Source organism: Belonocnema kinseyi, chromosome 5 (assembly GCF_010883055.1).
Source record: "Belonocnema kinseyi isolate 2016_QV_RU_SX_M_011 chromosome 5, B_treatae_v1, whole genome shotgun sequence".
NCBI classification, from domain to species: domain Eukaryota; kingdom Metazoa; phylum Arthropoda; class Insecta; order Hymenoptera; family Cynipidae; genus Belonocnema; species Belonocnema kinseyi.
The window spans coordinates 20,937,170-20,953,052 of NC_046661.1; the positions used below are offsets into that span (position 1 = coordinate 20,937,170).

A 15,883-nucleotide genomic window follows, 5' to 3' on the forward strand; every position below is an offset into this window, starting at 1 on the left:
GCTACAAGCTATCTAAGGATGGTACTGTAGAACGCCACCTCAAGGTAGGCCTAGTGGCGCCATCTCTTGGTCAGGCCGGAAACTTATCAATCCACCCTCGTAGTTCTAACGTCAGTCCCACCAAAAACTTCAGTTAATAAGGGAGGGTTGGGAGAGGGGGCAATGCTCATGTGAAGCTCCTAAGTTACAGAACTAATATAATTACATATTTTTTTCGGTGTACTTGTGAGAAACTTATAGTTCTGGCTGAAAACTGGAACTGATTTTGCTTCAGCACTTTTTTAAATCCGTGAAACGAAAACTCCACGAAATATTGAAACATAGCATCATAGCAGACGCTGACCAACTTGACATGGAGTATTGGAGTAGGATGCGACTAGAATAAATGGCCACGAGCTGCATAGTAGCGCAAGTATTCTGTAACGTCATGCAAGTTAGTACGAACCTCAAATTCAGGAAAGGTATATTCCTTTATTTTAGTCGACGAAAGCCTTACAGGTTATTTCAGGTTGCCTTCAACTTAATTTCAGAACTGAATATTGAAATTTAGAAGGATACTTTACTTTATTCCAGTATAAAAATTCTGATTTCTTATTTAAGGTAAGTTAGTGCTTTATTCAAGATAGTTTGCACACTTAAATTCAGGTACTTCCTTAATTCAAGTCAAATTAGAAATTAAGTCGAATATAACTTTAAGTATTTATTTTTACTGTGTACTTCCGAAAACTTGGCTAAATGAAGTTAGCTTAATTCTTAACGGCAACAAAAAATAGCCTATTCTTCGTAGAACCCATCGATATAAATAATTAATGACAATTAGGTTAAATCTCGAATTCAAGATTTTTGTTAATTAAGTGTGCATTCAGTCATTAAGATGGCCCATGAGTTCAAGTAACCTAAGTAAAAATACTTTTTACTTTATTTTCATGAAGTTCAAACATTATAGGCTCAAAAAATTCAATGTAGGGTCCTTTCGTATTAAAGGCCGACGCCGCTAAGCTATGCATAGGATATACATAAATATTTTTTTACCCTCCCCCCCCCTAAATATTTTTCTGGGCCCGCCCCTGGCTCTAATGTTTCATTCTCTAGAAGTTAAAAGTTTAAAGCAGGGGCCATAAGTTTAAATAGCGTCAAAGCAGGTTCTAATAAGGAGCTGCAACTTCAAAGTAGGGTCTAAATTTCGACTCGGGAGGCCATGAAGGGTGGTAATAGGTCTTTCTAGAATAGCCATGCTGAGCTCTTCACTGTATGACTTGTCAGTTTCAGTATGCTTTCCTGGCTAGGTATTGGGGGAGTTATTCCCTTAATTTCCCTAAAGATTTTGATGGAATAAGATGTCGTGGATGTACCTTTTGCAGGAGAATAGTAGCCAAATTCCAGTTTCGCCGAAAGTGATAGTGGGTAACAAAAGACAGCCAGAGCATTGTGCGACTTTTGCCAGGATGGGAAACTGAATCTGTGCCTGGATGGCGAATTATATTCAGCTTGAGGGAATAATTACATAAAAATAAATTACGAGGGCAAAATGTGATTCAAAATATTGATGTCTGGCGAGATCATGGTGGCCGCAAAACTTCACTTTCTAACTTCGCTGATTAATTTTTAAGTTTTTCTGACTATTAATATTGAATGGCCAAAATTTTAATCTTCTAATTTTTGTGATATAGACTCTTTTAAAATAATAGTAAAACAAATCTACATTTTTAATTTCTAGTCTGCCAAAGCCTTATTTTATTGAAAAAAGTGGTATATTTAAAATAAAAAAGTGTCCGAAAGTGACTGATTTCCAAACCAAAAGTGAATAACTGTAACTAGTTTGATTTAATAATGTGACTAATGTTGATATTAGTCAAATTAGAGCACATTAAAAGCAATTTAAGAGTAATGGGAACAATCCGATAAAATGCAAGGTAAATTAAGTAAAACAATACAGGTGAATAGAAAATAATTAAAAAATATGAAATAATACATTGAATTCATATGGAAGAATGTGAATCATGCATCTATTCATTCCATTGTGGTTTCGGCTACAGGCAATGTGTACGCAAGATGCACTGAACATCTGGAAATTTAGGAGTCAGTACGATATTGGTAGCAGCTCAGAAGGCGTTTTTATTAAACACCTGTCGTATTGTAAGAAACTTTCTTGACCATCAGGAAGCAAGCGACTAAAAACCTGTGGAGTGGTAGATTGTAGCTCTAAGAAAGCATCCAGAGGTGACTGGTGCCACGTCCAAAGCTCGCGGCCGCTCGTAATTTTATATCTACAGCATCAGTGTATGAAGTTTCAAGCATCGTATTGGATTGACTTACAATATCCTAATCTCATCAGTCGCTTGATTTAGTACGTGGCTATAATGTATAACCGGGTTCATCCGAGTAAAAGTTTTGAATAAGATAATAAGAAGAAGCCTCTGTGGCTCAGTTGATTAGACGCTCGGACGTCACTTCAGAGGTCTGGGGTTTGATTCCTGAGCCGGTACCTCTGGAAATTTTTCTATGTACCTTTACCGAGGTTCTGGTGGTTTGGAACCCACATTAAGCTGTAGGTCCCCCCCATAGTGTACCTGACTGCAACCCAGTCCTTCAATGATGGGGTAAAAGCCAGGCTTTGTCCAATATGTCAAGGCACACTGCTCTGATCAGAGTACTTGATTGCATTATAAAAATGCGCCTGTGACTGATGAGGTATACTGAGACAGCCCCGTGCAAATTAATCAAGTAAAATCCAACTCTAAAAAAAAAAACAGAAAATGCCTTCGACATGTTGGACAGTAACGATCTTAAACATGTGACAACATTTTTAATAATAAGTATTACAATGTATTTATGTATATATGACTTGCGAAAATTTAAAGTAGGAAAATTAAATCGGGGAAGTCTTTGAATAAAAATTCACGTCTACTACCACGCTGGTATTTTATATACATTACTATTATATTATGTGATGTTTGTGTTATATACTATTATTATACACTTTAACTCTGAAAGCAATTTACTTAAGTATGTATTGGTTTTACGTTAAACGTTCTACTTTGTCCCGTCATCCAAGAAAAATGGGCCAGAAAAAAAAACAAAAGAAGTGGAAATACGGCTGAGGTCAGACTTTCTGACTTGACGAGGAATGCAAAGGGGTCATCATGGCCCCCCCTGTTTTGCTGTGGTGGTTTACGCAGGCATGGCAGGCAGGCACGCATCACACGAGCTGTCCGCTTCTCTTGTCTCGGGCCGATACGAAAAGCGGCGAGCTTTGCCGAAGTAAGGCTAGAAAGAGAGTGAACTCCATGCAGTCAGTGGCTGGCGACTCGTCGAGGCGTTAGGTTTGTGTTTGTGTTGGCTACGTTATTTCGCGCATCCTCGAATCACTGTGACCACGTGCGCGTGACAGTTGGTTAACAACCGTCACTCCCATCTTTAGTGATGTGTAACACTCGTTCGTAACTAGTATCCACCCACAACTCACCAGATCGTTAATTCAATTCCTAACAGTTTTACTCAATCTACAAATAATACTTTGCTTAAAAATCTGTGACGGCAAGATGCTGGCATTCTGTTCGGAAAATCGAGATGAATTAGAATAGTGTCGTGTCGAGAAAATACAGTGTGTTGTTGAGGAATTACAACATCAATGATCGAGAATGGACTGGATCGAAAGCTCATCGAGATATCGAGCTGTGATGTTATCGGCTTACTTCGCGTAAATATTATGAAACTCAGCACGTACTCGCTTCCCCGATTATTGAGTTCCGTGTCTCGAGAGAACTTGGGAATGGTTCGCGTTGGAGGAAGGGGAAAAATCGAAGTCGCATCGACTCGACCTTGAGGCTCGAGTCGAGAAAAAAGTGCAAGCGAGCAACAATATCAGGAGGAATGCTCGACACTCGAGGAAGATTGGAAAAAGTAACGGCATTTGGCAAATGGAAGAGTTGGCGGTGGATTTCGGATCGAGAGGGAATGATTGGGAAAGGGTGGAAGGGAGAGTAGAGATTCTGGGCACGCGCAGTCCACCTGCTGGTCTGTAGTGGCACGCGCCGACCACCTCCCCTCCCTGGTTGGTTGGCGTACTCGCTACTGGACCCCCACCCCCTCCCCTCACGCGTGCCACACGACAGCCGCAAGTCTGGACGCGCGGGAGTCAATTGCCCGCGGACTCGGACAGGGCGAGTAACTGCAACTAAAATTCATTTTTCTCGCTCTTTCTCTCTACCTACTCCAATCCAGCCCTCACCCTCCACTATGTCGACCTTTAACTAATAATTGTCTATTATTTTTTCTTTTTTATCTCGATATGGGGAGGGGGGCGGCTTACTAACGAGCAGTGTATTTTTCATGTTCAGGTGCAGGACCTCAATGCAAATTGCAAGCCAGGACTCATAAAAGTCAGCGATGAGGAGTGACTAAATATACGGAGCTTCCACACGACAGAAATAGTTGAAGCCAGCCAAGAAATCGCGCGCAATTATTATTAGTACATCGCGTGTCTCTTGGATAGAGACTTACTGAGTTGAAGCCTTCGGTCAAAGAATATTTTTTAATATTGTTACTCTAGTTGAAAGAAATTCTCTGAAAATGAGTCCAAGGGTAGAGAAATGGAGGAAATGGGACCGAAGGAAGATCACCTGTTGATCTGCGGACTGAAATCTAGATCGCAGAGTGGCCCACGTGACTCCGGGGACTGGAGGATTTTTTGGAGGGGATAAAGATTCAAGATGGACTTCAGGCGGGCGCGGGATAAGGCCCCGCGCTATGGTGACATTGCTGACTTGCTATTGTATCGGGTACTAAGAAAGTGATTTTTATCACTGTAAATTTGTCGCAAAGGTTGATTGGATCGGAGAGAGAGTGCTGATTGTTTGAAATTTTGGAAGTGAGTTTGTGATAGTGAGGAATTTAACAGTGATTTGTGAAATAATCGAAAGAGAGGAAGTGTTAAAACCGAGTGTTTTGGAAAGAAAAGAGTGAAAGGGAGATGGTGGGGCTGAGGTCAGGGCTTGCGGCCCGAAAATCATCACTGTAGGAAAAAATTATTGTCCACCCTGTCGAGGCAACTTTTCGTCGCCTGGAATGATGGTACGTTCTACAATCGAACTGTATTCTGGGATAAAAACAACAGGGCCTAAAATACTTAGAATTTGGGACTGCATACTTTTATTTATTTTCCGGTCCACTCTTAAAAATATATTACTAGAGATTGTATTTGCCTAATTGCGAGAAATAGTGAATTATGAAAATTTTCTACAACAGACTTTTAATTCGGCTAAATTAAGTTTTTCTTAACATCTGGTCTAAAAAAAGTATACGAAAATTCAAAGAGGAAGAATCACAATAACATATAAATACGTTAGTAAAAACGTAAAAAGAACTTAAATAAAGTAAAAAAATAATGTATTAAATTTTAACAGCATTAATGTTAACAAATAAATAGTACTTTGGTCAATTACTTTCTATCATTTAATCGTCCCACGAGTTATCGAAAATATTGAGATATTAGTGGGTTCCTTACTATGTTTGCTATAAGATAGCACAGTCCACCTTTACCCGTTTTAATAAAGTGCTTAAAAACCAGGCAGTAACGGAGTCAGGTCATTATTAAAAATACAAATACAATTTATTTTCGATATATAAATTTCCTATATTATGCAACCAGTTTGATTTTCCTTTTTCTTTTAATGTTATTTGTTATCAATAATACGACAAACGGGGCATTCAGCTCATACATTTTCATTAATCATTTCTAAAGAACGTTAGTTACAATTTGTAAACTCTTGCCTCCAAGAGTTGGTTATAAACCTATAAGTGATTTACTCTGGCATTTCTAAGTATTTCTTATTATATAGAAGTACGTTGAAAATTATCGGGGCTATCATTTTCAACTTTTTGGCAATGACTCTTAAAATGTTAACAATAAGAGAGAGATAACAATTCAAGAGATTTCAAAATAATACATAGAACTGTGCAATATTGTATATATATAATCACTTACATTTGATACACTGTGAATTTAATAATTTGCACATAATGTTTTACTCGTCTTGTACATCCCCACCAAAAAATTGTGAATATTTTATAGTGATTTATAAGAGCACTATAGCTGATTGTGTTCGTCGAAATATAAAATTCTGCACAATTCTATTCGATTAGTTTTTATATAAAATCATGAACGTACTGGTTTTGTGTCATAGAATTTTCCGTCTGGGGCTAATCTTACGGAAATTTTCGTAACTTTATTTCGCGAACGTTCCCCGCCCCACGTCCACCCAATTCAATATAGCCACAAAAATGTCAAACTTTTTTCATCCCTTTTATCTTTTTCAAGCTGCAAAGTAAGGATCTCTAACGAGTCAGTGACATGCGCGAAAATCTCCCTCATTACGAACCCTAAATTGTAAAAGGAGTTGATGTAATTTTAAATCGTGGCACAGTGGGAATTATTCCACCTCTACTTGCGACGATGTACATGCAGAAATAGGAACCTTATATTTTACTAAAAACCAAGTTGAATCTACTGATCTTCCAAGGACATATATGGACGTGAAAAAGTATTGATAACAAATGATTTATAAATAAGCGCACGGTTAATTCCTATATATATATTTTTTTTTCGGATATACTTGTAATTAATCTGTATTTTTAAATTACAACGCTGATAATGCAATTAAAATTTCGCACGCAACGTAACTGAAAGGTGGCGACTTCGGGAACGACTTGTAAATACGCCCCCATGCTTTCGCGGCGCACAACAAAAGTTCTCGGATTTACTTTATATCGATAGAACTTAGCTGAAACAGTCACGGAACACAAAAACGTTCTGCTCTAATAAACTTTTAAGTGTATACGATCTGTGAAGAAGTTGTGCAATCCAAAATTTGGTTATTTTTTATGAAATCCCTTCCTTGTTTAGTGGGAATATGGTGTAATGTGACGACTGTCACATAAATGTCAAAAAGGAATATTTTTTAGCTGATTCAATACATCCATTGCCGATTGCGCCGTGAATTCAGCCGGTGGTCCGCGCTGATAGGTTGCGTTGTTACGATTTTAGGGGCGAGCTAAACAAACCAATCGGATCGGTAATGTTCACTGTGCCAATATTTTCATTGTGACATTTACGACATGCTAAGTGATTTTGACATTTTCACCTCCTTATTAAGAGAAGCTTATACGGTTAACAGAAGTTTACAGACTTCTGTAAAACAAGTGCAGGACGTACAATTGGCAGGATCACCTTTCAATTTTCAGTGTATGTTCCTGAGGTTCGGAATTTGTAAGCATTCTAGCAGGTTAAATAAAGCACAGATTACATTTTTAAGATATTTTTCTGAATAAAAAAGACATTGTTAGTTTACGTCCAGCTAGTAAATTCTTAGAATGCCAGGCCGTAAAAATAATATCTGTCTGTGGAATTACGCTATAGACTGCAATTTTACCAAAAAAATGTGTGAATACGTAAACCCCGTTTTTTTTTGTCAACTGTTCACGTTTTGACTCTCCCAGAATCCGAAAACAGGTTTTTACGAACGAATTGACAGATTGGATTGTTCTGTGGTATACTCTTTTAGTATCCTAAACTAAAGGCCAAGTTCCTTAGTCAGCTTTTTTGGATACAAATTCAAGAAATGAGCACATTTTGAAAATTGTTGAGACCACTTTTTTCAAGATTCGAAAATTCTCTGCACTGTTATTTGTAAACAATAGAAAAAAACAATTTCTCCTTATGAGTTTTTTTAACTAAAAAAATACCAGAGTTATAGCACTTTACAAATTAAAAAAAAAACTAAAATGAAAATTTGAAGTCAAATAATGCACGATATGAAAAAAATGCAAGAGAAGAAAAATATTGCTTTTTGAATTCCTTACACGATTATCCCAACCGTTTTTTTTTTTAATTTTCTTGAAAAATCGAAACTTCAAATTTTGACAGCAAAATAAATAACCAAAATAGGGCATTATTGAGTCCTAAATTATTGTGAAAAGAAATAATGCGTAAGTCGTTTCTTTCTCTGTGTGGCTCTGCTAGTTTAACGTTAAGATAGCAGAACTACTGTATTTTTTTTTTCAAATGCGTAGCATCAAATTTGGTAATAGGGCATTAAGTGAGCCCTAACTGAGCTCTAAATTGTAGTACAAGAAAATATTGTCCAAGTCATTTCTTCTATGTGTGATCATGCTAGCTTAACGTTAAGATAGCAGAACCACAGATTTAAAAAAAATGCGGAGCATTAAATTTGGCAATGGAGCATTAAATGATACCTAAATTATAGTGCAAAGAAATATTGTCTAAGTAATTTTTTTGTATGTGTGGTCCTGCTAGCTAAACGTTAAGATAGCAGAAGCACAGGTTTAATAAAAGCGTAGCATCAAATTTGGCAATAGGGAATGAAGTGAGCCCTAAATGAGCCCTAAATTATAGCGCAAAGAAATATTGTTGCATTAATCTTTTGTCTATGTGGTTCTGCTAGCTTAACGTTAAGCTAGCATGACCGCAGGTTTTTTTCTTTTGAAAAATTGCGGAGAATTCAATTTGACAATAGGTTATTAAGTGAGCCCTAAATTATCGAACAAAGAAATTAAAAAAAAAAAATTTTTCGATGTGTGGGTCTGCTAGCTTAACGTTAAGCTATCATGACCAACGTTTTTTTTTTTAATGAAGAGCATTAAATATGGCGATTGGGCAATAAATTAGCCCTAAATGAACCCTAAATTCCCTATAGCTTTTCAGTCTGTTTTTGCAATGTGGTCCTGCCAGCTGAACGGACCTAACAACTCCCTATCATTGCAGTAAAACCCTTTAATAGCCCTCCCTTCTATAGCAGGTAGGTATAACAGAAGCTGCGCGGGGTCTGCAGTTGTAAATCAGCCGAGCACTCAGGCGTGAATAAACAAAAGCGGAGCGGTCTATAATGAGTTAGTTCCCACCCACCGTCAGCCACAAAATCGGTGCTATAGAAGAGTTTTACTGTATTTCTTTCCAAGGTGATATGTTTGCGGATAATAGTCTGTAATTATTAAACAATTTCATATTTTTAAATTTTGAAAACTGCGTTGCATTCTAGATACCTTAAGGAGCGCTATCGCAAATAGTTTTTTAGAACAACAATATACATATCGTTCAACGCAGGAAACTTTAAGATTTTACGTGTACCCGGCTAGAATTTTCTGCTATTTTTTTTAACAAGTTGCGAGCGATCAAAGTGCGGGTCGCGTACTTTTGACGCCTTCTTGGTCGCCCTGACCGTATATCACTTACAGTATAAATTCATATACTTTTTTGACTTTGTAACTTGAAAACGGGTAATTGTAAAAAATGGTTTGAACTATTTTTGCATCATATTTCGAAAAAGTAACCATGTTATTCATAACACAGGCACATGAAAAAAAAGGTCTTGTCCACCAGACGAGATGAACATTTCTATACGTTTTGGGGTCGCTGATTCCGAATCCGGGATTAGTTTGACACGGTCAGGCAACATTTTGTTCGTAACCTCAAAAAAATGATAAAAGTTGGAACATTCATGGAAACACCCAGAAAACAAAGCGGTTATGTGTTTTCAGGATCGTTGAGTCCAAATTTAAAGGTCATTTGACTCGGTGAGGTCGCATTTCATTCATAACCTTGAAAAAAATGAATTTAAACACCGAAAACTGTCCCCGACGCGTAAAAGAAAATTTCCTTTTATTCGTTTCTACTATATCTTGTTCTTCTATTCTCGAAGGACCCATGCAGGGGGTGTCTTTGATGTTTCACTCCTTTTTGAACAACCTTTCTTTGCAATGTCCAACAATAATCTGTTAAGATACACATCCTACCTTCCCTGATACCTACGTTCCATCTCCTTTATGCCTTCATGGAATCTTTCTCACTGCTCCTCACTTTAATCCAAGAAGTGCAACTTTAGGTTCATCAAACAACCAAGCTTTCCAAAGTTTTTCATCGGATCAGCTACTATTTACTGACAAGTTCTATGTACCGGACGCTGAATGCAGACAGTTTATGTCTAGAACAGTTTTCAGGGTTTTGATTTTGTTTAGGTTATGAATGGAATGCGACCTCGCCGAGTCAAATGACCTATAAATTTGGACTCAGCGACCCTGAAAACATATAACCGCTTGCTTTGCTTTCTGGGTGTTCCCATGAATGTTCCAACTTTCATCATTTTTTTGAGGTTAGGGATGAAATTCGACCTGACCGCGTCAATCCAATCCCGGATTCGGATTCAGCGATCCTAAAAACGTATAGAAATGTTTATCTCGTCTGGTGGACAAGACCTTTTTTTTCGTTTGCCTGTGTAATCAGCGGACTTTTGCGGACATTTACAACAAAAGGTACTGCGCGGTACTATTAGTGTATACAGAAGTGTTACTGGCTACTGGACTAACACTGCACTGCGAACAAAATAACCCTAATAAAATCAAATTAAATTGAGCGACTTTAAAACATGTGCTGATATGTCGTCATAAGTAATCGTTAAATTAATTAATTTTAGAAATTATAAAATTATATGACAAAATTATTGAACCCTGCAGAGATAATAAAGCATGAATTACCCTCGGAATGAACTAGGGGAACTTGTGGCAAAATGGCGACAGGGGCGGTCAATGATTATATCTCCTCTGTAGCGTGACGCCATCTCCTGGATATTGTAGGAATTCCGTTTTGAGTTATTCCCGAGATTTTCCATCTCAATTTGTTATCATTTTATTGTTATTTTTCAAGTTATGAGACGCATTGATCGTTTTCGAGTCCAGTTATAATTTTGACTGATTTTCAAACACAGTGAACCTCTTTTGTAACGCCGACTTTCGGGCTGACCTTGAGTGTGAACTAACTCATTGTAGCCCGCTCCGCTTTTGTTTGTGCACGCTTGACTGCTCGTCTGAGTGACAACCTCAACCCCGCGGTCCCCGCGCAGTACCTGTTATACCTACCTACGGCGCGGCTTCAATTCTTGGAATGGCTATAGAAGGGAAAGCTATTGGAGTGTTTCACTGTAGATGTAAATAATATAAATGTTTGTTTAATTAAAATCGCTTCAGCACCACTTCGTTGTGTACTTACTAGTCCTTATTTTGCGTTGAGGCTTTGTTAATTCTTTTATTATCTCAATTTTGAAGTCACATTGGTAAAAGTACTTTGGAGGTAGAATGAGCAGGGGCAAAACCCGACACCGCGCGAGATGTAGTAGAGCGCACATTGCTTTCGGTTTTTGCTGAATGTAGAAATCGAATGTCGCGATTGTTTGTAATATGACGATTTTTTTATTGAACAATAGGCCCAGTGCAGTTCGTGCAGTGAGGACGTTGAAAAAATTCATGTCTGCGTATTTTGTAAGGCCTGATTTTGGTTGCTTTTATATCAAAAAAAGGCCACACTGGTTGACAAGGGGTGAGGGAGGGTTACGAGTCCTAGCCATGTGGTTTTATAGTCAAGTGTAAAAAAATAATAAAAGGCATAGCTAACTCCTTATTTGAAATAGCGTGCATAGTCCTAAATTCGATCCCTGCGAACCAAACCCAGTTGAGTCGAGTGGCTCTTCCCTCCACTCCCGCGTGTCCTTTCCCCAAGTCTTTTTATTTGTTTACATTAGTTAACGGGTCGAGACAAGAAAATTCTGTCCGCAACCACGTGTGTGATTGCTACCACTCATAATTTTTTGTTTTATTTTCGTTTTACAAGAAATAGAAAAAAAAACCACGTAGCACCCTGGGGGTGGGGGGTCGACAATAATGCCACGGTGGACAAAATGGGGGAGGGGGATCAAAAAGTGGCAATAATTGGACCACACGGTTTATGGAAGCCCCCGAACTTGTTTGTTTATTATATATTTTATTTTTTAATAAACAAAGTGTCCAGTTTTGCAGCGAGTAAGGGGCAAAACGGGACAAAAAAACTTCTTTTTCAGAAATCATTAAAAAAAATAGAACGTTGCATTTTCCCAATGCAAAACATTTTTTTTTAGTACATTATTAATGTTTCAATGTACTTCAATGAAGCAAAATCGTCCCGTTTACCCGAGTAAAAGTTTTGAATTATTATAAGGATTAGGGACGGTGGCAGAGTTAGAGAAGGAGTTCGGAAACGTCATCGAGGCAATGGCTGCAGGCGAATCATATAAATATCTGGGTATTCTTGAATCGAAGGGTATTCAGCATACGACAGTAAAGACAAGCGTAACGACTGCCTACGCTACGAGACTCAGATTGATTATGAAGAGTTTTCTCAACTCGGCAAACAACATCAGGGCCATCAATACATACGATATCCCGGTCATCACGTATTCCTTCGGGCTCATCAAATGGTCTAACACCGACCTTGAAAAGTTAAACAGAATGTCGGCGTAGAAATGACGAAGCGCCGAATGCATTACAATAACTCAGCGATTGAAAGGGTACTTTTACCACGATATACCGATTATCTGGAGATACCAACGAATCCATCGAGTATATTATTGGTGGCTGTCGCATGATGGCTCAGAGAGAATATACGCACAGATATAATGATGTAGCGGGCATTATGCATCAACAACTTGCCCTAAACCTAGGAATCTGCAAATAATGGATGCCTTTCTATAGATACATTCCAATTCTCGTTTTAGAAAACGAAGATTACATCTTATATTGGGATGTTACTATCCAAACGAGTCATTAAACCCAACCCAATCGGCCCGAAATCGTGATACGAGAAAAAAAGGTGGAAGAGTACATTATCGACATTGCTTGACCACTTAACCGAAATTTGCAGTTAACCTTGAATATTTCGGAGTCAGTAGGGTATTGGCAGCAGCTCAGAAGGCGGATTTATTACACACTTGTCGCATTGTAAGAAACTTTCTTGACCATCAGGAAGTGGGCGACTAAAAATCCGCGGAGTGGCAGATGGTAGATCTGAGAAAACATCCAGAGGTGACTGACGTCATCTACAACGCTCGTGGTCCCATTTAAGTATGGCAGCCGTAAGGACCGAGCTCCATACTCGTAATTGTGTACCTACAACATCATCATAATTTTCTTGTAATGTCACCGGAAATTCGAGTAAATTCTACCAGAATTTTTAGTAAGTTGAACCAGAAATCTTTACTAGACAGTTTTCTGGTAGCTTAAGAATACAACGTTCTGGCCAACATAACAAGATATTCTGGTAAACTTAACGAGATGTTCTGGTAAGGCCAACCAAATGTTTTGGTACATAGACCAAATGTTACATTTTCCAAAGAAAATAATCTGACATACGTTTCCGACAACAGAGTGCAGCAACGTTAATGAATTCTGCTTGATTTTTTCTGGATAAAACTATTCTGGTTTAATATTTCTAGTAACAGAAGTGTCGCTATCATGTGCCGATTTCGAGAAATATGTCTTTTGTCTCATGTCATTTTTCAGGGTTTGTCAATTGACGCTTTAGCGTAAATGTCCAATTCTCGAACAATCGCGATTTGTTAATTGTATTTTCAGTTATATAACTCTAAATTATTATAGTGAACCGTGAATTTAGTTGTTTTATAAAGGTGAAATAAAATTGTATACAATAAATAAACAAAGTGAATATGCGAGAATTTTGGTATTGACCAAGTAATCTGCATGCATATTATATAAAATCACGAACAAAATAGTCTTAACGAATAGTTTCAGAAACAAAACGCATCAACAATATGCTACTTTTGCTTCGATCAGTATTGGATCTATCGCCATTCATAATTACATATATTCACATATAGATTATAGAGACGAAATTTTAGCTAAGCGGAACATAGTTGCTGCACTTTGTTGTGGGAAACTTTTGTTAGATTATTTTCTTTGGGAACATGTAACATGTAGTCCATGCAATTTTAGAAGGGGTTAGAAAACCTTCATGAAGGTAGAATAGTATCGAAATTTAATACTCGAAAATCGATGTCTATCAGAATATCTGGTTGAGCTTTCCATAACATCTGATTAAGAGTACCAGAATATCTAGTTATGTTGACCAAGCCGAAAAAAAATTCACGTACCTGTATGCGAATCAACTATTTGGCCTTGTTAGGACAGGCGACAACTTTGCAAACCTAGTTATAATGATTCATCTTAGGAATAACAACAAGGAAAATACGTTTCTTCATCTCAAATAACTATCTATTTTTACATGGAAAAATAGTTGCAATAACTAAGAATAGAATTGTTCTTTTTCTTGAACCTGAGTTGCACTAAAACCAAAAAGACTTACATCCAACAGATTTATGAAAATAAATCTAAACCAATACTATTGAAAATACAGTAAAACTTTTCTATAGCGCTTATTTTGGGGCTGACGGTGGGTGGGAACTAACTCATTATAGCCCGCTCCGCTTTTATTATTTCCAGTCTGAGTGATAACCGCATACTCTGCGCATTCCGCACAGCTCCTGTTACACCCTCCTGCGGCGCGGCGTCTATTTTCGGAAGGTCTGTAAAAGGGAGGGCTATTGAAGGGTTTCACTGTATTTACAAGTATTGTAAGAAATCAAGATATTTACACAATACTCCACGCAGCGTCTCTCTTCTAGATTTAACGTAGAAAAACGTCAACGTGGCCCGATCTTGGCGCCTCTTCACGAAGGAAAAAACACTAGATATTCATAATTGTGAACTAGAATGGCCACGCTAATGAAACTAAGTTTCGTTCACTTGGTATTATTTGGTCGGTACAGTTTAATCTAGTTATTACCATAATTTTATTAGTAAGGGATCCTTGTCATTTCAACAAGATTTAGTTTAACTAGAGCCATTTGTTGATTTGAAAGAAAAACATTTTTTCAGTGCAGAAAGGTGTATCTTGCATTTTAATTGGCCCAGTGCTGGCAGCCTATATTGGTTATTTATATTTTTCGATCTTCCACCGATGCTTGGCCCAATATCGGCACTTAATTGCGCCGAGTCTCACTTTTAGTACAGGGAACCATGTTTCACGAGGATCAGCCAAAGTCTGGCCCAGTGACGGTACATTACTGGGCCAAGTATCACTTTTACCACGGCAAACCATGTTTTATTTAAATCGGCCCCATGTTAAGCCAGTGCTGGCAGTCTATATTGGCTATTTATATTTGCGGATCTTCCACCGATGCTTGGCCCAGAATCGGCAATTTATTTCGCCAAGTCTCACTTTTACCACCTGATAAACAATTCTTACATGAAAGATAAAAAATTTTTTTTTGAAAATTGTCAAAGTTCACGATGAACTTTGTGAAGTTCTGTTATTAAAAATGTTAAATGTTTATAAAAAATGTATAAAAAATTACATTTCCTGTCATTGCAAAAAGTTGTAAAGTATAGTCTACAATAAAAAAACAAAATATTACGCGAAGAAAAATTGTAATCGATTTAAATTATTTATTTGGAAATTATTGTATTGATATTCCTGTTAACAGTTCGTGTATTTTAAATTTACCTAACGTCGTATAAAAATAAATAATTAGAAAAAAGAGCTTAAAATTCGGTACTTTAACTTTTCTGAACTGTAGTCTATGAGGATGGCTTTTTCACAGAGTTTCAACTTGTCGGTTTAGCGCAGTGGTTAGCACTACCGACTCCTAGGCGTCAGATTTAGGTATATAGATGTAGGTTCGATACCACGGAGCCTTAGAAATTTTATTTGTAATCCAAATCTTGGCTGCCAAGTACAGGCCATAGTTATCATTCCGTCATTGGCGCGATAATAGCAGCCGAGCTTCGGCCATATTTTTGCCGACCATGGGCAAATATTGGGCCTATGTGACTTCGCACTTGGAAATTTATAGTAAGGGCATATTTAACACTTTATTCTAGTTGAATCAACCAGAATTTTTTTTTCAGTGAACGATCTGCTTTCATGAACAATTATATCGTTTCGGACAAAGTTGAGAATAAAAACTTCAATTTCAATCCTACAAGG

The 15,883-nt window shown here is 37.6% G+C and overlaps 1 protein-coding gene across 5 annotated transcripts in view; it reads left to right on the top strand.

Annotated features, from left to right (window-relative positions):
• LOC117173214 (neurogenic protein mastermind) overlaps positions 1 to 15,883 on the top strand; it is a 758,065-nt gene that overhangs the window by 384,823 nt on the left and 357,359 nt on the right. For 2 of the 5 annotated variants that reach the window (XM_033361666.1, XM_033361667.1), the window contains exon 1: positions 3,329 to 5,073. The exons of the other annotated variants lie outside the window; for them this stretch is intronic. In XM_033361666.1, coding sequence (XP_033217557.1) covers positions 5,068 to 5,073 — 6 coding nt within the window. In that variant the 5' untranslated portion in view covers positions 3,329 to 5,067. Of the gene's footprint in view, positions 1 to 3,328; positions 5,074 to 15,883 lie in introns of those variants that run through there. 5 annotated transcript variants of the gene reach the window in all.